Here is a 22,708-nt window from a genome sequence, read left to right as displayed (position 1 = left end):
AGACATACTCACACACTGATACACAATAAATAAGTAAATATAGTAAAACATTCAATTTCTTAAAAAAAAAGAAATGAGGGCTGGAGAGATGGCTCAGTGGTTAAGAGCACTGCCTGTTCTTCCAAAGGTCCTGAGTTCAATTCCCAGCAACCACATGGTGGCTTACAACCATCTATAAAGGGGTCTGGTGCCCTCTTCTGGCTTGCAGGCATACATGCAGACAGAATACTGAGAATACTGTATACATAATAAATAAATCTAAAAAAAAAAAAGAAATGAGGAAAATTGAGTGAACAGTGTGTGTTGGGAACAGGTAGATTATTTTTTACTGGGTCATCTGTATGCTCATTTTAAGTTATGTCTCGATTTCAGTTTGTTAAACTGAGATTGTGTTTCTCTATTTTTCAAAGATTTATTCTATCTATGTGTGTGTGCTTCTGTGTATGTGTCTAAGCACATATATGTGTGGGTGCCTGCCAAAGGCAGAAGAGAACATTAGATCCTTTGGAGCTGGAGTTACAGGTGTGTGCTATGATCTAAACTCTGGTTCTCATGATTTAGTGTGAGGGTTCATAACCTGTGAGCCGTGTCTCTAGCCCGTGTTAAACATAAGTGGTAGGAAAAGGTAAGGGGTTTACTGTGCCTTTGCATGGCCCTTCCTTTCTTCTTGTGCTGAACCTATCTCCAGCCGCCAGCTTTGACTTCTGCTAGTTACCCCAGTCATCTCCGCAGATCATGTCTGAGGCTCCTGCTTTAGGGGTGTGCAGGTGTTAGAGAAACAAGTGGGGCTTCAGGATTCTGTACGGGGGGGGGGGGAGGTAGTTGCTGTGACAGCGCTGTCCTCGGTCTCATCCTCTTCTGGCCCTTGTCCTCTTTGTACTGTTTAAAGGATTTTTTTCGAGATAGATTATAAGAAGGGCAAGGTGGGGAGACATTTGTAAGTCTTCCGTGGATGAGATGCTACAGAGTGGCAACAGGTGCTAGGCACGTGAAGATGGGCCAGCATTTCTGGACTTTGCCAGAGGACCAGAGCTCTGTTCCACTGAGGCTCTTGTAGGCCTTAATTATTAATAAAGCTCACCGTCTCTCCTGAGTTAGGTTGATCCCTCAGCCACTGAAAGGAAACAAATGGGAGTACTTTCTGCAGGTTGGGGGGTGCACACAGCAGATAAATTAGCAGCGCAGCCCAGAGCCTTGGCATGCTCACGCCCTGCTCTAACCACCGTAACTTCCTTCTTTCTGCATAATCAGCTTGTGGAGAGTGTGAGAATGCCAATGTGCTTTGTTAATAACCAGAGTGTGGCATGAAGGGTTTTAAGTATTTCCTTCCTTGCCTCTTTTGGTTTTATTCTCTACTTAAAAAAAAAAAGTTCCAAAACTCTTGTTTGATGGCAATCTCAACAGCATTTCAGGGCTTATCTGGCAGAGGCCTGTTTCCACGTAGCCATATCTTGTGGTTTTTCTTCATCCTGATTTATCTTTTGAGAATTAGCTTGTGCTTAGGCAGCAGGATAAGTATAATGGTTTTAATTTTGCTGAGACACAATTTTCATTTTAGGGGCTGGGTCATGGAGACAGTCTTTACTATATAATACAGGCTCGCCTGTATCCTCCAGGCCCTCCTGAGTGCTGGGATTTCAGATGGACACCATCACAGCCAACCTTAGAATTTACTTCTAAATATAAACAGGTTGATAAAGAAATACTATTTTTTTCTTTTACTGTATGTGTTTTGTGTGTGTGTGTGTGTGCGTGTATGCGCGCGCATGCACATGTGCCTCAGTGTGTAGAGATCAGGACACAGTGTGGTAGCATCAGTTCTCTCCTTCGACCTTCATGTAGGTTCTAGGAATAAAATTGGGGTGTCAGTGTTGCACAGCGAGCTTCTTTACCCACTGAGCCATCTCATTGACCCCAGTTTGCTCTTTAGATCTGTAATGTTGTCACTGATTTCCTTTTATGTTGATCCAGTAGCCATGTAGATACCTCTCCTGCTCATAAAGTGTTTTTTGACAAGAAGTGTTTATTGTAGATGTCTTGGTATATGCATACGTATCTGTACATCTATATGTAAAACTTGAGTGCACAAAACAACCAAATGTTTTAAGTAAAAGTAAACAGGCTTCATAAAAGAAGATAAATAAGTACATGAAAGTTTGTTCATCATTCAGAGACTTCTAGGAAGTGAAAGTCATTCCACGTTAGTTGAAATGAGATGAGGAACATCAAATGTTGGCAAGGATATAGAGCAGCCAACTCCTAGGAGAGTCTCCAACTTGGAGGACTGTTGGGCATTGTTATTACGTTTAATATGCACCTACTCCATACTCAGCAATTCTGCTCTGTTTCCATTAGAAAGAAGTGAAAGTGTGAATTGTAAAGACTTCATGCCGCTGTATTTTATTACTAATAGTGTAAAACTGCGGATGTCCAGGGATAGGAGGATGGATTAGCAGAGTGTGGCAGTAATGAGGACCCACCCATTGGTACATGTAACACTGGTGAGTCTGAAGGGCACTGTGCCACATAAAAGCCACCAACCACACACAAGTAAATCCAGACTGTCCTATCTGTATAGTTCTGAATGAGACGAGCCTGGTGAGAGTAATCAGGAGGGTGTTTGCTGGGGACAGGAAATTATGAGAGGGTTTTCCAGAATGTAAATGTTCTGGGTGGACTGAGGACCACAGGACTGTGCATTTGCTCAAACTCATGGAAGACAAATAGTACTCTGTCTTTTACGGTGTTTAAGTCTAAGTATGAGGAAAGGGGGTGTGTGAGAAAGGACTCAAGTGATTTCACCCTCCTGTCCACTCTCAGTTCATGACTCCTAGAATGGCTCAAACTGCTTAGCCTTCACTGGAACACAGCAGGAACAGAGACACACAGTACTGTTCCTTTGATTTTTTTTTTTTCCTTCTCATTTTAAAAATATACATTTATTTTTGTGTGCATTGGTGTTTTGCCTGCATGAATGTCTGCGTGAGGGTGCCAGATCCCCTGGAACTAGAGTTACAGACAGTTCTGAGCACTAAGCCATCTTCTCCAGCACCCGTTCCTAGTTTGTTTTGAGGCAGTTTCCTTCCTTCCTTCCTTCCTTCCTTCCTTCCTTCCTTCCTTCCTTCCTTCCTTCCTTCCTTTCTTCCTCCTTCCTTCCTTCCTCCTTCCTTCCTTCCTTCCTTCCTTCCTTTCCTATAGGAGTGAACCGTCACATCAGTACGGCATTTCTTTTCCATCCCGTTTCCACACAGCAGGTTGAGCAGCCGGTGGCAGTTCTATAGCTGCAGAATAAAGCCCCATATTGCTCAGTGATGTAGCCCTAGTGAATAAAGCCCACTTTGTGTTTTAAGAGCTATAATTTACTTCATTTTGTCCTAGAGACTGGATGGCCTGCCTTCAAAATAACAGCAAAAGCTGCTTGGATACATTGTGCTTGGGATGAACCTGATTGTAGGGTAAGGGTCATTCTCAAGAGCTATGTAAACACTTCAAGCTCTAGTTATCAGATTGTGAATCTATTAAGGAGTAGGGTTCTATAAAACCTCTTCTGTTGGACACTATTCTAACTTCTTACCTTTCTTCACTCCAGCAGTGCACTCAATGAGAGTTTTCTCATCTGTTTTTCCAGTGGAGAAAGCAGTAGATTGATGGCTACCCCATCCTGGCCTCTCCTGGATCTAATGTAGAGGTGACTGCTTGTGCTTCAGCCAAAGAAATCAAGAGCTTGCTTAGATGGTGGTCCTCAGCCTTCCCTAGCGGTTCCTAGCAATATGCAGATGCTGGGGCCTTGCTCCAGAGTCTTGGGGAACAAGAAAGGGACCCTAGAATTTGCATTTTGTGTGCTTCTGCTTGCATGCACACTTATGAAGGTCAAAGAACAACTTGTGGGATCGGTTCTCTTGTACACTATGTGGGTTCCAGGAATCAAAACACAGGTGATCAAGCTTGGCAGCCTTCACCCACACAACCGTCTTGTGGACCCCAAGTTTGTATTCTTAGTAATTTCAGGGATTCCAGAGCTGATGGTTTTTGACTTCTGAGGAACACTAAACAATCTGTGGCGGGTGTTGATGGGAGAAGCATGCAGTAGATGTTCTTGGTATTCTTTTTATCATACACTGTCAGGAACCAGAGCTCCCAGGAACAGGAACCTGGGTACGCTGTGTCCCTGGCTTCAGCATGGCTGCTGGCACAGAGCAGGGAGGAATACAGGACATTGTGGATGAGCAGAGGAACTAATTAGAGCAAATGGCATGTGCCCAGAGCGCTATCAAAAACATCCATTCAGAGACTTTATGTTGTGGAGAGGATTGCAGATCCTTAAGCACAGTATTTATTAATAATAAGTAGGGCACTAAAATACTGCAGCAGTAGAGGTGAAACAGGACAGCTTCCAAATGAGGGCGATGAAGGCACTAGCAGGGGAAGACTGAAGGATCTCCAGGATTTTCCCCTTTAGGTGGATGCTAGATTAAACTCACATATACCAAGCACATACTATACTATTGAGTTACACCATATCCCCATCCCTGCCCCCCCAAAGAGGGGCATTAAGATTAACCCAAATTGACTGCCAGTGATTATTTATTTATTTTTGTTTTTTCGAAACAGGGTTGTTCTCTGTAACAGCTCTAGCTGTCCTGGAACTTACTTTATAGACCAGTCTAGCCTCAAACACACAGAGATCTGCCCACCTCTGCCTCCAACTGCTGGAGTTAAAGGCATGTCCCACCACTGCCTAGTTAAAATTTATATATATATATATATATATATATATATTTATATGTGTGTGTGTGTGTGTGTGTGTGTGTGTGTGTATATATATATAATATAGACAGGGTCTTACTGTATGGTCCTGAATAGCCTGGAACTCTGTAGACCAGGCTGGCCTCATAGAGCTGCACCTAACTCTGCAGTCTGAGCAAAAAAATCTCTCTCTGTTCCATATTTTAAAATAATATGCTTTTATAGTACTGTTTCTTTTATAGGTTACATATTCTCTATTAATTTCTTCTGTCTTTTAACAAACATCACGTTGGCTGGGGTAGCTCACTGGGTAGAGTGCATGGTTGGCACAAGAAGCCCTAGATTCTGTTTTCAGGGTAGAGAAAGTAAGCTGTTGGCCTTCCTGTCTGAGACAAGGAGGTTAAATGTTCCTGCACTGGCTTCCTCTCCTCAGCACCTTTTTCATGAGAACGGTCCCTCTGTTAGTGCTGCTCAGTGCTCAAAGGCTGTGAACTGTATTTCCTCTCATAAATATGCACTTTTTATTGTCTGGTTGGTTTTCTCTATTTCCTCCCCCCCCCCCCCCCCCCAGACTCGTCAAAGCTTAAAGTTTGCCTGAATACTATCTTCTACTAATTTCTACTGTATTATATGCTTGCTATAGTCTTATGTTCCACATTGGATATTTTAGTTTTTATAATTTTTATGATGGAGCATCAGAGTCAGGTCTGATGCTAGACAAGCATTCTAACATCAAACCATAATCCCAGCCCCGGCATTCTGCAGTCTGCCCACCTTCCTCTGGTTCCTTCTAGAGCCTATCCGGTCTTCATTCTCTCAGCTTTGTTCTGGGACTTCCTTCTGTCCTTTTGTGGACCTCTCTAACTTCCCTAGTCCTGGAACTTCCTCTTCCTAGACTTATTTTCTAGGTTGTGATAGAACTCATCTTCTAGTGCCTTCCAAAGGAGCAGGTTTGTGCGAGGTAAAGTGTGTGGTAAAGTCTGTTCTGCCTTCACAGCACAGCACAGCACTGCAGACGAGAAGAGCCTCTCTTCACAATGGCGAGACGATTGCTCTGCTGTCGGGCCTCCAGCTTCCAGGGCTGCTCTGGAGAAGTCCAGAGCAGTTCAGGAGTTTGGGATCTTTGTATTTGACCTCATTTCGACCCCACCCCTTGAAAACTTTTTGTTTGTTTGTTTGGTTGAGACAGGGTTTTGTTCTGTAGCTTGCCTCCAAGTCCTCATGATAATTCTCCAAGTTCAGTCTACCTAGGATTGGAATCACAAGTTTGAGCCACCATGCATGGGTCTTTGGAAGTTTTGCAGTCTTCGTTTTATCCCTGAGTTCCTTACTGGGCACCAAGAACCCCACCAGTGAGAAACGCCAGTTCCTTTTTGCACCTCCTCCTAGCTAGTGTCACTGCCTTTCTGGTTCTGCTGTGCACACAGCTCAAGTCTGCCTGGAATGGGAAGCTAGTGTCTGCACAAGTCTCTCACTTCGATGGCTGGGCACAGCTGAAGGGACTGCTCACTTTTCTCCAGCTATCCTGTGCCTATAGCAAATCTGTAAACCTCAGTCAGTCTTTCTGGCAGATTCTGACAAGAAATTATACAAATGGCTAAGTATTGAGTTAGTTAATTGCTCTGATTATATTCATCAAGTTTTATATAATTTTGAAAATAGCCTTCCTTTCTTCCCCAAGGCTGGAGGATACAGCTTCAGGGGCAGAGGGCTTATCTAGTGTATGTTAGGTCCTATGTCATATTGTTAGCAACACATATTTGCACACATACCCACATACAACACTAACCACCAACATGTGTACACAAGCACTAGTGACCCCCACAACACACCCACACACACCCCAAAATAGTAGCCCATCTGTATTGTATCCAGTAAAAGTGGAAAAGAACTGCTACAGTAAAGAAGTCTTTCGTTGATCTCATGACCTCGTTATTACAGAGTTCCAGTTTCGCACAAGATGAGTCCACATTTCTTTCCCTTTCTGCAAATTCTATCCTAGAGGAGGGGAAACACTTGTCAGCATTCCTTTCCATCCTGTCTCTTTAGTTATTGTTACTTGAGAGATTGTAACCAAGTGTCTGCATCAGAGTTTGTGACATGAGGGTGGAACCTTCTGCAGATCCTCAGATGTGCAGGCCAGGGTGAATTCCACGCTGCCCACACTGTGCAGGAATGTCTGTCATATGCTACAGTGAACAAGTGCTTTGCTGCTGCTGACTTGAAGTTCACAGCTGCCTGGAAATTGCTAAGGATGGATGGCCACAAAGGCCTTAATCAATGCAGAGGTTTACCTAAATGTATTTCACTTATGAGAATTTATGCATGATGTACAAAATTAATATTATTTCCCAAGATTCATACTTTTTTGGGGGGGGGTGTTTGTTTGTTTGTTTGTTTTCGAGACAGGGTTTCTCTGTAGCTTTGGAGCCTGTCCTGGAACTAGCTCTTGTAGACCAGTCTGGCCTCGAACTCCCAGAGATCCGCCTGTCTCTGCCTCCCGAGTGCTGGGATTAAAGGCGTGCGCCACCACCGCTTGGCTCTTCAAACATTCTTTTAACAAATACTTATTGAGTACCTACCAGGGCCAGGCAGTGTGCCAAGTGATGTCATCTGGAGGGTGAGTGTCAGGGAAAAATGTCCAAAAGTTGACCGTTAGAAGGCTCCCAGAGGCCGGGCGGTGGTGGCGCACGCCTTTAATCCCAGCACTTGGGAGGCAGAGGTAGGCGGAGCTCTGTGAGTTCGAGACCAGCCTGGTCTACAAGAGCTAGTTCCAGGACAGGCTCCAAAGCCACAGAGAAACCCTGTCTCGAAAAACCAAAAAAAAAAAAAAAAAAAAAAAAAGAAGGCTCCCAGATACCTTCAAAGAAACTAAAATTAACAGGGTGGGGGGCTGTTATACAATAGATCAGCTTTTCTTGGTTTTAAATTTAAGGGGCTTATTTGGAGGTGGGAGGTAAAATATATTTTGCTGCCAGAGATGACTTACCTTCAGAAAAAAGCAGAACTCCTGGATTCCAAGCCCACTAATTTTCCTACCAGTAACAGTTTAAATTTGGGGACTGGAGAGATATCTCATTGGTTGAGTATACTTGCTGTTCTTGCAGAGAACCAGAGTTCCTAGCATCCACATCAGCTTCACAACCACCTATAACTCCAGTTCCATGGGGACAAATATACATATACACATAAAACAAAATATTTAAGGAATTTTAAATTTCTATGTGTTTGGATTTTAGAGTGCATTGTTTGGTTTGGTTTGGTTTGGTTTGGTTTGGTTTGGTTTTTCAAGATGGTTTCTCTGTGTTCCTTGCTGTTTGAACTCACAGAGTTCTACCTGCCTCTGCCTCCTGAGTGCTGGAATTAAAGGTGTACACCACTACATCCAGCATAGAGTGCATCTTTTTGAGGCACGTGAAGACAGATTACAGACTGCTGGAAAACTTTAGTGTGATGGGTGCATTCATATCCATCAGATGCTTTGACCTCCTGGGTCCCTCTGTCCTGGCTGTTCTTGAATAGTTCTTCTAATGAGACTCCACCTCCTACTTCTCATTGCCTCCCCCATCTCTGCTCACTGTCCTGCTCATCTACACTTCTTGTGCACAACTGGGGGGGTGGGTTGGTTTTGTTTTTTCAAGACAGGGTTTCACTGTGTAGCCCTGACTGTTCTGGAACACCCTCTGTAGACCCTAAACTCAGATCCACCTGACTCTGCCTCCTGAGTTCTGGTTCCGTGCGCAGTTTTTTAAGAAAGTAGCTGCTGCTTCTCGTATTTGTCTCTTGTGAGTAAGGAGAAGAAATCTTTGTCTTTGTCTCTAGTAGCAGCAGGGGCTTGGTTCGCTGGAAGGCACTGTATAGATAAGGGTTTAGCAGTGTCTTATCTCTGGTTTAATTACTGCTCTTCAAGGTGGTTATTGTTACCTTTGTTTTACTAATTGGTTACTAAGTTTCAAAGAAGTTAACTTGTACAAAGTACAAATAAATATCTAGTAATTAGGTGGTGGGATACATGACTCACTTCTTTGGGAGAAAAGCCATAACGCTTTAAAGTATAGATCCAAGGTAGTGTTGGTAGCAGCCAGAACTTTGCTGCACAGTAGTTCTTGGGTATCCTGCCATCCTGTCCACACTCCTACAGGGGTTTTTGTGGTGATGACAAAGTGTTCTAAAATTAGATTATGATAATATATCAAAAAACCATTGTGCCACCGTGATGGCACACTCCTTTAGTTCTAGCACTTGGGAAGCAGAGGCAGGCGGATATGTGAGTTCAAGGCCAGCTCACTATAGAATAAATTCCAGGACAGCCAAGGGCTACACAGAGAAACCATGTCTTGAACACCCCCTCAAATTTTTTTTTAGTTAAATGCCTTATATAGGTAGGATCTTTATTGTGTGAATTATGTCTCAATAAATTTATTTCAGAAGTATTCTCTTGAGAATAAGAATTAGCTGGACAGGGCTGGAGAGATGGCTTAGAGGTTAAAGAACACTCACTGCTCTTCCAGAGGACCCAGGTTTGATTCCAAGCACCCACACGGCAGCTCACAACTGTCTGTAACCCCAGTTCCAGGAGATCTGCTACCACCACATCAACGCACATAAAATAAAATTTAAAAAGTTGTTTTTTTAAAAGTGAATTGGCTGCCAGGCAGTGGTGGCACACGCCTTTAATCCCAGCACTCAGGAGCAGAAGCAGGCGGATCTCTGTGAATTCGAGGCCAGCCTGGTCTACTAGAGCTAGTTCTAGGACAACTAGGACTGTAACACAGGGAAACCCAAAGCTACAGAGACACCTTTTCTCGAAAAAACCCAAAAAAAAAAAAAAAAAGTAAAAAAAAAAATGAATTGGCTGGTCATCAGATTTCCCAGCATGCTTTCATAGCATATATTTAGTAGCTTATATTTGGGTGGTTTCCATTATCTTCATTCCCAGGGGAACTTCCTCCAAAGTGATTGAGACTATGGTTTGGGTTTGGTTCTGGTTTTCACATTCGTGCTCCACTTTGAACTGTAGCATTCAGGTCATTCAGTGCCTGTGCTCAGTCTCCTTCCTGAGTCTGGACTGTGAGAACATTGTTTGCTAATTCAATCCTTGCAGAGTGACTAGCCCAGCCCCATGGTGACAGGAAGGGCAAGGCAGCATAAAGCCACTGGTCCCCCAGGAGAGAATAGCAGCCATAGACTCCTTTAAGCTGCACTGAAACTTTGGGGTGAGAAGCCTTGAGAGCCTCACTCAGCAGGGGTGTGATGCCCATTTCCCAGAGTATGGCAGCCTGTGTTTGTAACAGCTTCGGGAGTGACCTGTACTCACTCTTCACTGTGACCAACTGTGGCCATGAGCACAAACACAGATGCACTGGGGAGCCTAGGTACAAATGAAAGCATCACTCAGCAAGTAAGGATTCCTAACAACCTTGGAGAACTGTCCTTCCTTCTGTTTGAAAAGGCTGCTCTAACAGCCACTGATTGGTAGCTTAAGGAAGGTAGCTGTGCCTAACCATTTCTCTTGCTCTAGAGATGGGAATTCTTTCATTGGTGGTCAGTGATTCAATGAGTAAAAACCGTCTATCCATTCAAGAAGCAATATTGTGGTTTACACATGGCCTGGCTGTGGCCACCATCTATGAAAACCATTTCCTGCCTCCAAGAAAGGGGCGGGTGGAGGGAGAGAAGAGTGAGGGGGAGAAAGAACTTTCTGCTCTCCGTCCCATGCTACATGAGAGCAAATTTTTCTTTGTTGGAACGCATTGCATTTCCTTAGCAGGGTGATGTATTGGGATTCCAGCTGCCTTCCTGAAATCACTTGCATACAGATCTTTGCTTCTCGTGGGTCCCTTAAATTCTATATTAGTAGGGGTGGCATGACAAGGAAAAGCCTGCCGATGGAACATCTGCCTTCTGAGGAGAGATGGGAGCTGCCCGGGAGGTAGAAGGATAGATTGAGGTGAGCATCATTAAATTTTCCAGTCAAGTTTTAGTAGGATTCAGTTTCCATGAGACCAGAGTCATTACTCTGGCAGTTGAGCAAGCAAGCCATGCTGTAGATGCTGACCAGAAAGGGGTTCGGGAATTGGACTCCCACAGGAGGGCCCACCCCAGCCCCATCTAAAAGGACCATATCTCCTCTCTCCCCTCCAGCAGGATACTGGGTATCGGTAGCCCCAGTTGTCCAGCACCCATCTCCGTGTTTGGGGTTTCACATGCAGTTTAGTAGCAGTAAAAGGGTCGGAAGGGCTGGGGAAATGTCTGCAAACGTGTATAGGAGCCAGCTCATGTAAGTGGCATGTAGAGCCATGTGATTAGTGTGCCTACCTAGTCCTAAAAAGGGCCAGATGTGACGCATTTTAAATGAGGTGTCTGTGATGTAAACCTGAAGGAATTGTTTCTGGTCTGACTAAGGGCACCTCCATGTTCTGAAATTTAAACATGGCCTCAACCTTGGAGATGCCTATGAATTTAAATTTTGTTTTTATTGATATCTGGATTTTTTTGTTGTTGTTTCAGTTTTTGAGAAGGGTCACATGTAGTTCAGGTTGGCCTCAAACCCCCTGTACAGATGAATTTGATCTTGAACTTATGCTTCTTTCTTGCCTCAGCCTTCCAAGTTCTGGAATTATAAGAATGCACCACTAAAGCTGACTTATTAAAATATTAGCATCTCAAGGATTGGTTGTTTAATGTTTTGTTTTGAGACAGGATTTCGTGTATTCTATGCTAACATCATATAGCTAACATCATATAACTGACATATAGCTGAAGATGACCTTGAACTTCTGATCTTCTTGCTTCCAGTTCCTGAGTGCTAAGATTATAAGCATGCACCATCATGCTTGGTTTACTTGATGCTGGTAGTTAAACCTAGGGTTTCCTGCATTCTAGGCAAGCACTGTACCAATTGAGCTATATATATCTTCAGCCTCTTCAGGGTTGGTTTGTTGTAAGATAACAGAGAATGGGGGAGTGAGGGATGCTGAAAGTTACAGAAAAATCAGAACACCAGGGTTTAAGAAATACGCCAAGTACTTGTGGAACAGCTAGCCAAACAGCCCATCACTGAGACACATTAGTCTTCTGTTTTCCTTTTCTCCTGGTTAGTTTGGAAAGATATGTCCAGCCATGTTGTCCTAACAGGAGTAATAATTGTGTGAATATATGACTCTCTCTGTCCCTCAAACCAACACATGCCTGACCTTCATGGGCTTAGCAGGGTCATAGCAGAAAGCTAGGCAATGTTCTCCTTGAGAGAAATATTGGCCTTGGGTCTGCCTAGACTCCTCTTAGCTTTGTGGTTCGGATTGGTTGGGAGCCCATATGGAATTAGTATCTGGAAAATGAGCTGTGTCTTCCTCCACTGAGCTCCCAGGGCTATGCACAAAGCAAAATTCATCATGGTCTTTATTAGAAGCTGTGCTTAATAATTTTTTAAAAATTCCATCTCAGAAGTATAAATGGTCTGTGTATTGGTCCAATTAATCATTGTCCCCAGCTGAATCTGATGATACAAATAAAAGCAACAGCAGTCTGTACCTCAGGAACAAACATCCCCTCTCCATGCATGGTCCTCTTCCCATTAAACTGAATATTTCCTCTCAAAGAGCTTGCCACTACCTTCCTTTCTTACTGCCAGGAAACAGTGGCATGCCCTTCCCTGTTTGCCATGTCCCTGCCCCCACCTTGGGAATGGCTCCAGGAAGGAAACTGCTGGAGCAGAGTCAGGAAGGGCTGTGGATTATCTCTGTCCCTGGGAACAAGTGAGCTGGGCAGGGGAAGTTCAGGAGCCGATTTCCTACATGTCTGAGAGCAGAGGCTTTGCTTGCCACCGGCTCCACTCATTTGCCCCTCCTGTGCACGTCTAGGGGCATCCCGTCCTTATGCTGGACCGTTCAGACTCGGGCTCTGCTAGTGATCCCATAGTCCTTCACCATTTATTTAATACTGAGTCACAGCTTATTATCCTCTGGGGATCTTCTGTGTGTTTGTCCTTCTGTAGGATCCTTTACTATTCATTGACGCGAGTGTGTATAGACATGGCTGACATTACAAAATGAGATACTAGAAATAAGCAACCAAAACTTCCTGGACTTCTAAGGACTTTCTCCTCCATAGTACAAGTTAATTAGAGGGAGGAAGTACCTACAGTCATCCCCTTCCCATAGGGACAATACTTAACGTCTTCAGTGTGAGGCTTAAAAAAAAAAGTGAAGTGGGTACCTTTCGGCGGGCCACACAGCAGAGTTAGCACTGGAGGTTTATGGGGGAGGGAAGGGGGAGCGAAAGAATGACAGGCTGTGTAGGAGTGGGGCCTTGAAAGAGTCAGACAGACAAGACAGAACAGGGGAGAGGAGCAAGAGAGGGAGCTTTTAAAGGGTGCACGTGTCACAAAGCTGGCAGTGGCTAGGTACTTGGCAACAGCTGATGGCGTAGCTGCCTCAGTGGCCGAGGTGTAGGGTACAGTAACATTCAGTATGTGCTGGCCTCACACTGCCGCTGAGAGTGCAGCAAACACCTTTAAGCCTTGTCAAGGTAGCATGCTCAGCAAAATTGTTTAACCTAAACCCAGTGAGCAACAACCTATGAGCCAGCCAGAGTATACTCTCAAAGGTTATTACGACACCAAGGCCAGAAGGCAGAAAACAAAGTTTCAAAGGAGACCAAGACACTTCCAGATGTACTGTGCTGGGGAGCGAATGAAGAATCACTGTTGAGACCATTTTGAACTGTTATTGATAAAATTCAAAGATAGCCTTTTAGAGGTTATTATCAGCATATTAAGTTTTATTATCAGTTATTAAGTTTCTTGAGTATAATATAAGATGTTAAGATTATGTAGGAGAGTGTCGTAGGAGAGTGTCTTAGGAGACACAAGCTGAAATATTGAGGTGCCATGGTATGTCCACAAATTATTTAAAACTAGCTCCGTACTCTCCCCAAAAGGAAATGTACATTAGGGGAAAAGCACATGTGACAGAGGGTAACTGACGACTAAGTGGGGCTTATCCAGATAATGGCAGTGCTGTGTCTCTCCTTCTGATATTTCCAAACTGGAAAGTTGGAATCTCAGATTGATTTCCCGTGACCTTTCCAAATTGTCTTCTTATTGTTACAAAACAAACAGTGGGGTGGGGACAGAGGACAGCAACCAAAACCACAGACTAACCTTGCTTCCATTGCTTCCTTCCAAGAACTAACCAAGCCCAACCCTGCTTAGTTTCTAAGATCCACGGAGCTCAGGGAAGTGTGACTGTAGACTGGTTCCCATTTCTGCTATTATTATAAATGGTGTGCCAAAAGGCCTTTTGTTTGTTTGGTTGGTTGATCTGCTAGTTGATTTTTTTGAGACAGGATCTCACTATATAACCTTAGCTGAACCAGAACTCACTGTGTAGACCAGGCTAGCCTTGAACTCATTGGAGACCTGCTTGTTTCTGCCTCCTGCGTACTGAGGTTAAAGGCCACCATGCCTGGCCTGACAGCCTTCTGATCGACCACATGATAGCTCAATTTTAAAGTGCTTTTGTGAATCTAAGTAACATTTTTTTCTTTAAAGATAGTTTCCTTAGGCTGGACGATGGTGGTTCAACCCTTTAATCCCAGCACTCCGGAGGCAGAGGAAGGCGGATCTCTGTGAGTTTGAAGCCAGCCTGGTCTACAGAGCCAGTTTGAGGACAGCCAGGGCTACAAAGAGGGCTACCCTTTCTTTGAGCAATAAAAGATGAATTGATAAGTTCAGCACTTAGAGAAAAGGTAACATTTTCCAAAATAGCTGTATTGAGGTCTAGAGTTTCTCCATTGAGAGCGGAGTTAGCTGACTTCTAGAATCTTCTCAGGCTGTGCATCTGTCCACATAGTTTGAGAACCAGAATCTGGAAAATGAGTCCTGTCTTCCAACGGCTCTCACGGAGCATTCCAGGGGAGCTTCTGTTAACCCTAAAAGCAACCCTGCGGTCTCCGCTGCTTAGTCTGCTTTCATTGCTGCTCACGCCTGAGAAAAAGAACTTCAAGAAGGGAAGGGATTTGGATTGCACTGTTCATTCTTACAGATTTCAGCTAATCTAGGGAAAACCCAAAAGAACAGTGGTTTCAAGCCCACAACAGGGAATTGTCAGGTTGATCTTCCCTCACGTTCACACAAGGTGCTAGACGTACACCTGGCTCTGGAAAGTAGCTCCTGTGTGTCCCTCCCCGGTAAACAGATGACAGACACTAAGGAAAACGCAAGTCTCTGCCAAAGAATGTTGTTGCAAATGATTTGCATGTTAGTGGCTCTGCCAGTTTTGATGTGAGAGGTGTAGACTTGAGGCCAGCTCTGTCTATTGATGCTCTGAGAAGAGTTACAGAGTTACTAATGCCCCATAGGCCCTGTGCTTGCTGATCCACTTTTGAAACTTTATTTTCCTGTCTGCCAGTTCAGGCATAGTGTTGAGTCTTCTTATTACTTTCTCTTTTTTTGAGTAACTCTGCTATCAAATTGAGGACTTGGTCAGTTAAAAGCTTAAAAAATTTATGTTGTGAGTAAGCTTTTGGCTTCACTATGGGTGAGACAGAGTGAGTAAGACAGTAGTGTGCGGCTCACGCCTTTAATCCTAGCACAGGCATGTAGATCTCTTGAGTTCTAGGTCAGCCGTCTGTACATAGCAAGTTGCAGGCCACATGGGGTACGTAGTGAGACCATGTCTCAACAAGGAAAAAGGAATGAGTAATGCATGGATCCTACACAGTGAGCTCCAGGACAACAGGGAAAGTGGATGTTTCTTCCTCTCCGCAACTGAGCAATAGAAATTGGAGTGTGCAGGCAGCTACAGGATTTGTGTCCCAGGACTGTGGGGCAAGCACAGGAAGAAGATACCAGCTGTAAGGAGCACTGAACTAGTCCCATGTCACTTCCTCTTTGGAGTCTTTTAGTAAATGGTCACAGTTTGCCTATTTGTTACCTTTTTACTAGATTCTGTTTCTCCTTAGGATCAGGCCTTGTAGCTTTTTTTATGTTCTTAATTCCAAGCACAGTGGAACTTCAGTCTCTGTTGAATGACTATAATTGATGGATGGCAAGATGACTTTAAATCCCTTTGCAAAGCAAAAATTCTCTTCTGTGGGTGCCTGATTATTGGAATTGGTGTTAAAGATCACGGGGAATGAATGTATTATACCTCCTCAGACCCCATGAACACATTTGCCAGCCTCCTCATTAGGGTCCTCTTCCTACTGAGAGCAGTGAATCAAAGTCCCTGCTAAGGAAGGGCACAAAGTAAAGTAGACACATGTAATATCTGTTTCCTTAACGGGATGCTGTACCTTTTAGTTGCAGTGAACTTTCTTATGATCACGTCAGTACTACCACACAGAAAGGACCAGGGTTCTTTCATATGTGCATACAGTGCATTTTGATTCCATTTAGAATCATCTTAAGCAAAATAAAATAGCTCTCAGGAAACTCTCATTGGAGACACTCATCCTCCCCTTGTCCTCTGTCTGCATTTTGTGAATAAGTCCAGTATGTAGGGGAATGAACTAGGTAGGGAAGCTGACATCCTGTGGACCAGTGTTAATAGAAAAGAATGTTTGTGCCACTCCCAAGTCTTGTTTTTGGTGTGGGCACTAACCTGTTGGCCTATCCTAGGGCACAGATAGCCCACGGTCCATGGTTTCTTGTTGGGTTTGAATGATGATAGGTTGGCTCAGAAATGATTCCCTTCAGCAGTAAACCTGAGGTTTTCTGCCGTAGGCCAAATGCCAGTCAGATGGGAAGGAAGCTGAGAAAGCACTGGGAGAGTAAGCACTGCAGTGCCTGCGTGCGCCGCTTGTGCATTTCAACTCTAACCTATCTCTGTGAAGCAGAAAATAACCTCCAGTTTCTTCCAGGAGAGAATTCATTTTAGTTTCATAAAACCAGAAGCAGATTGGCAAGATGACTTGGTAGGTACAGGCCATTGGCACCTGACAATCCAAATCTACCAGCCTGGCCTTGATGCCCAGATAAAGGTGGAGGGAAAGAACCGACGCCACAAAATTGACCTTTGATCTGTGCACCCCTGCCCCCACCCACAAAATAATAATGTTTTTAAAACCCATGTTCTTTCTATAGTTTCTTCCCCTCATATCACCTTCTTATGAACTCTAGCTGCCTTCTGTTTGCCTTATCTCATTCATGTAACATTGACTGGAAACATTCGACCTGCCAAGACTTGAATTTGGCATTTGGGGTTTCTCCCACAGCCCGTGTAGATAGCATCGCCGGCAAGTAGAGCACAGGCTGTACATTCTCTGCTTTGGGATGTTCTCCACCTCCGGGGACAACCAGGCCCAGTTACAGGAGTTGAAAGGCAATTCCTTTAAAGGTCCTTTTACAATGCTGTGACTTCTTGCTTGTACGTGTTGGGAACTGGTTCTTATGCTGTAGAATAGTCCCCTGGGGCTTCAGAACACGAACAGGCAGTGATTGACAGTGGCCAACAGTTAACTGCACCTTGACCCCTATGCCAGATGCTGTCTTGACCCTTTACATGGACAATTCCCCACCACCCGTGATTAAGCATTCAGTGGAGATTGGGAAACCAAGACACATGTACTTGAAGAACTAGCTTTGAGTCATTGGGACAGAGCTGGACTTGGATCTATGCATGTGACTCCAATATCTGAACCCCACCATTCTCCTCCCTCCCTGCAAGCAGAGACCTGCCACCTCTGAAAGAGGTCTGAAAGGCTACAGGCTTCCTGTCAGCAGTGCAGCTAAGCAGTCGTATGTGTTCGGTGGGAAAGGTGTGTTAAGATTCTGTCTGCATACAGTTTGCACATAGAAAAGAAAATGCCCTATTACAAGCATGGCTTCCACTGAGACGAATAGCTCCAATCCAGGGAGCTCTGTGTCAGACACACACACACACACGTTAATTAAGACACCAGAGTTCTTATGTTAATGTAGAGATGAGAGTTATATTCATTTTTCTTTCCATAGGATAAAAAGATCAAGTGGCATGAGCAGCCTTTTGGGGAAAATTGGAGCCAAAAAACAGAAAATGAGCACCCTTGAGAAGTCCAAATTGGACTGGGAGAACTTCAAGGAGGAAGAAGGGATTGGTGAAGAACTGGCTATCCATAACCGAGGGAAAGAAGGGTAAGGAGCGGCTCTGTTTAGCCTTGGAACTCCGCAATGCTCTGTTTCACACAGCCCTGTTTAGCAAGGAGGAGCTTTTCACTGTGAAATCAAAGTGGAATGCTTTGGTTATTGGTGAAGCTCTAAGATGAGGCCAATCCCATCTGTGAGAAGCCACTGGGTGAAGATGGGGGGCGGGGCTGAGGTGCAGTGTTGCCTGGACCGAGTTTGCTGGCTTACAGCTCAGTGAACTGTAAATCGCCTGGTTTATTCACAAGACTGGGTCTGGCTCACTGCAGCTGGCTTGTCCTAATCTGAATCATTTGACCTTCTGAGAATCTGGTTAGTTCAAGTGCTTCAAAAGCAAAGAAAGCCAACCCAGTGCCAGGATACTGTCACATTAGCCATGAATGGTTTGGTATTTTTTTCGACCATGTTACTGTGGTCAAGGACATGGTGTGACCTTTTGCTTCAGCTGTATGATACATGGCAAGGCCATTGCTGAACCATTTCATGGTCACTCTAGAATACGAAGAGAATATCCATAAGCCAAAAGTGACCTATTCCTTGTTCGTGTTTTTGTTTTGTTTTCCCTGTGGGAGTGTTGAGAAAGGATCTCACTCTGTAACCTAGTCTGTCCTCAAAATCATGGCAGTCCTTCTGCCTCAGTCCTCCATGTTTGGGATCACAGGTAAGAGCCACCATGCCCACACAGCTTTCATGTATGTTTTTGGTAAGGAAAAAGAAATGAGGCTCATTTAGTGGTTAGGGAGTACAAGAGAAACTTAAGGAGCAGAGGCCCATGACTTCAGGTCAGCATTCCTCACTCCTGAAATATTGAATGGCTGTTTATACAGCCCTGCCCCTCACCAGTAAGACCTTCTCTTTCCGCACAGCAGTTGCCTCAGCTCCTCTGCCAGTAAGATCAGGATGCTATTACACTTTCATTCTGGTTGTGCAGATCCTGAGATAAAGCAGAATGTATGTAATACATACAGAGATGTAGTGTGTATAAAGCACTTTGAAGACTACTGATGTAAGGGCCAACTTTCAGCAGCTCAGGAATTGATGGGGAGCCGTGGAGTCAGCGGTTTGACTCTTCTGTCTGAGGCAGTGAGGAAAACAAAACCTATCTATCTAGGGCTGGCCAAAGAAGGAAGCACACACAGCTTCAGGATCTTTCTTCCCCTCTCTCTCTCTCTCTCTCTCTCTCTCTCTCTCTCTCTCTCTCTCTCTCTCTCTCTCTCTCTCTCATTATTTCTTTTCTTACCTCTATCCAGATGTGTCCCTTCTGTGTTTTTATTTTTTTCCCTTACAGCTTATTTACCCCAGCAGAATCTTTCAAGCGATATAAAAGTTACAGTGTGATTACATTCTATTTCTTAAGCAAATGTTTACAATGAATACAAGTAAAAAACTTGTTTTCCATGTCCCTTACATAATTAACATTTTTCGTATTACAGGTGAAAAACAAATTATCCCAAGAGCCCACATACATTTATGTCTAAGCAACTTGTTACAGATTAACAGAGTGTAAGCAAGCAAGTTATTTTTCCCAGCCAGTTCTTTTACTGGCAAGCTGCGTTTTGTGGTTACAAAGAAAGGTAGCCCTTACTTCATCTGAGACAGGGGCAATACTTTAAACAGTTTAAACAACTTAAGAGGAAATCTTCATAATAATCCACAGGTAAAAATGCCTAGTAGAACAGGATATGTCCCTGAGATCACGCTACAGTAAAGACAGTGGGGATCCCTCACACCCATTCACACCATACCAGATACCAGAGAAAAATGGCAATGGCAAACATGTAAAGACTCAGCAGTAGCAATCAACATTCCAGAGCAGAAGCCCTGAGGCCTTGCTATCCAAGATTCACCCATCAGTGACTTAGGTGCATTCTGGTGACGAATCTCCTGAAGTCAGTTGCCGCCCGCTGCTCCTCTGACATGGCCCCTCACCACATGAAGGCCTATGTAAGTACATGTCATTCAGGTTATTAATTAACCTAAATTAGCCTTTAATCCCAGTACTTGGAAGGCAGGGTATCTTAGGGTTTTTATTGCTGTGAAGAGACACTGTAACCATAGCACCACCTATAAAGGAAAACATTAATTGGGGCCAGACAACCTGCTCTTCTCCACGTTGGTTCTGGTTGGTGTTTGCTCACAGCAGCAGAGAGCTGATGGGGACAGGCACTGGCCCCAGTTTAGCCCCAGCTTAGCCGTCTATGCCCCTCAGGGTGTTAGGGTAATGGAGCAAATATACAAAATACTGGCCTTCCCTCGGGCTTCTGTTCACATTTCTTTTCTCCTAATTTGCCATTCACTGACCACCCCCAGACTCAGACCTTACTGGAAAGCTAGATGCTTTATCCCTTTAAGTCCTAACCAACAGTTTAGGAATATTTTCCTTGGCGATGGGGTAGAGTTTGGAGGCATTCCCCAAGTCTCCCAGGCTGACTGTTCTGCCTTCCCCAGCCCTTCAGCCTGGGAGTGTGGGCCCTGGGCAATTGTTTTCTTCTTCCTCCCCAAGCAAACACTAGTTCTAAGACTTAGCCATCATTTTGGGTCTTTCCTGCCACCCCTGTCCACTTCTCCAGCTGCAACCCCGCCTCAATGCCCTTCGCTTTGGAGTGTTACCTCCCCTGCAAGTCTCTGCTTTGTCAGCTCGGCTGCCGCTATAGAACAGCCCCACCACCTCGCTCACATCACCACTTCTCTGCTGTGCTGTCTGACTGTCATGCTTTGTTAGTGTCCAGTACGCACCCAGAGCAGATACCACACCACTCCAGTGTCTGAATGCCTAACGCACTGGCTAGCAGATGCCCCTGGCTTTGTCTGTGGCCTAAGATCAGAACTAACCGACCAGAAAAGTCTGGCATAATACATCAGAATAGGTTTTTATGCAGCGACATTTTCTGTCAGCAGAGCGCTTGAAGTGCTAGGCCAGAGACAGTCCGGGTGTGAGCAGACGTCGTTCAGGTATTGAGCATGACTTCTAGATCACAGATTTCCTGATGGTGGGTATCATCAACACAGCTTTCCAAATATAACCCTAAGGCAGGAGCCCTAGGTGTAGGGGAGAGAATCTGTGTATAAAATGCACAGTGAGGAGAAACACGGGCTTGGCTGCTGCTCTCTGTCCAGTTAAGCTGAAGGTACAGAGCATAGTGATTAGAAACCAGCTATTTGGCGATTTAAAGAACACGATGGGGGGGAGGGGGGGCTGCTAAATACTTTGCATTTCCCGAAGCATCTATCTCCAGGATTTCCAGGAGGTTGTCTCCCTGGACCATTGCAGCTATGAGGAAAGGATTATTGTTGCTGCCTTTGTGGCCATGCCTGGGCTGGCACTTTGCATCTTTAGTTGCCTTCCCAGAGCAAAGAAATCCTGCCCTGTTAGGACTACCCCAGAGACATGCTGCGTCTGAGTGCTTCCACTGCCCAAGCTCATCATTGCTGTGTCGTTTGACTGCACCAAATGTGCGCAGGAGCCAGCACCGCAACACTAGTAACAGAGTGCCAGCCCCAGAACGCCCTCTTACCTTGTGTCTCCTGTGCATGCCCTTTTCCTTAGCACTGTGCAAGAAGCCTCTCCTGCGGTTTTAGCCGCAGGATGACCACATGACAGAGATTTTGCAAGCCAGCATCCTCTGACCTCCAGGCTGGGTTCTCTGACAGGTACTGGCTTCTTCCCTGATACTGTTCCCTACTCCTCCCTACCTGGTGTCCTGAATTTCATAATTGAAACAGAAAAATAATTTGAGTTGAAAGATCCCAAAGATATCCGAGCCTATTGTGTATAGCTTAAGTTCTGGAGGAGAAACTGGAGAGCCACCTAGGTTCTTGATGCTCTTAGCATGTTTTGTTATTGACAATAAAGATCTGCTACTTTGCCAGGCATAGTGGTGCACACCTTTAATCCCAGCACTAGGGAGGCAGAGGCAGGCTGATCTCCATGAGTTTGAGGTCAGCCTGGTCTTCAGAGTGAGTTCCAGGACAGCCAGAGCTACACAGAGAGAGCCTGTCTTTTATAAATGAGTGAATGAATGAAAAGAGTGAATGAGTAAATAAGTAAATCAATACAGTAAAATCTGCTGCTGCTTAAATGGGCCATAAAAGAGCCCTAGCCTTCCCAGTGTGCCAGGCTCCTTCTGACCTGAAAAGCAACAAGACCAAAGACGAGTAAGAGCCATAATTCCCATTGCACTTGTCAGCCAGCAGATCTGTTCAGAGCTGTGGCCCAATTAAAATGCCTGGAAACCCCTGCAACCCAGCTGAAGTAGGTGAACCCTCAGGTGGCCCTTCCTCGGGAGTATCTCCAGTCTTGGTCTCCATTCCAAATGTCCTGATCTGAAGCCTTGCAGGTCATGGCAGTGGTTCAGTCGACAAGAAGCAAGAACCAGTGCTTCTTGAGTCTCGTTGTATCCACAGAGGGACATTACATTTTTATTCCTGTTTCATAGAGAAGGAAAAAACAAACACAAAAAGTCAAAAATTAGATACCAGTACATTTCCCAAAAGTACAGATAGCAGATACCAAAGTCATTCTCATCCCCAGCACCATGTTGGCACAGTCAGCTCATGGATGTAAACCAAGCTGTCACAAGGATCCTCTTAACAGCTGCCAGTGACTGTGACAGGGAATAAAATAGCCAGACCTGCCTTGCTGGCCTTTGTCTGGGCTGTCCTTGAGAATTGAGTGGCATCTGTGTGTGCCCTTGTTGCCGTCTAAGACTTCCCTTGGCCTCGGCTTTGCCCCTTTAGCATCTGTGTCTGGACACCTACAGCCTCCGTGAACCTGCAAGCCCTTATCTGTGCTCAGTGAGCATCCCAGTGTAGAAGTCGCTTCCTTTTCCTTCCTGA

At 44.7% G+C, this 22,708-nt stretch overlaps 1 protein-coding gene across 1 annotated transcript in view; it reads left to right on the top strand.

Moving 5' to 3' along the window:
- Cfdp1 (craniofacial development protein 1) overlaps nt 1-22,708 on the top strand; it is an 84,186-nt gene that overhangs the window by 58,730 nt on the left and 2,748 nt on the right. The window contains exon 6 of the mRNA XM_057754193.1: nt 17,705-17,863. Within this exon, the coding sequence (XP_057610176.1) occupies nt 17,705-17,863 (159 nt within the window). The remainder of the gene's footprint in view (nt 1-17,704; nt 17,864-22,708) is intronic.

The sequence above is a fragment of the Chionomys nivalis genome, chromosome 21, assembly GCF_950005125.1.
Source record: "Chionomys nivalis chromosome 21, mChiNiv1.1, whole genome shotgun sequence".
Taxonomy (NCBI): Eukaryota; Metazoa; Chordata; class Mammalia; order Rodentia; family Cricetidae; genus Chionomys; species Chionomys nivalis.
This window is presented reverse-complemented; position numbering and strand designations above follow the sequence as displayed.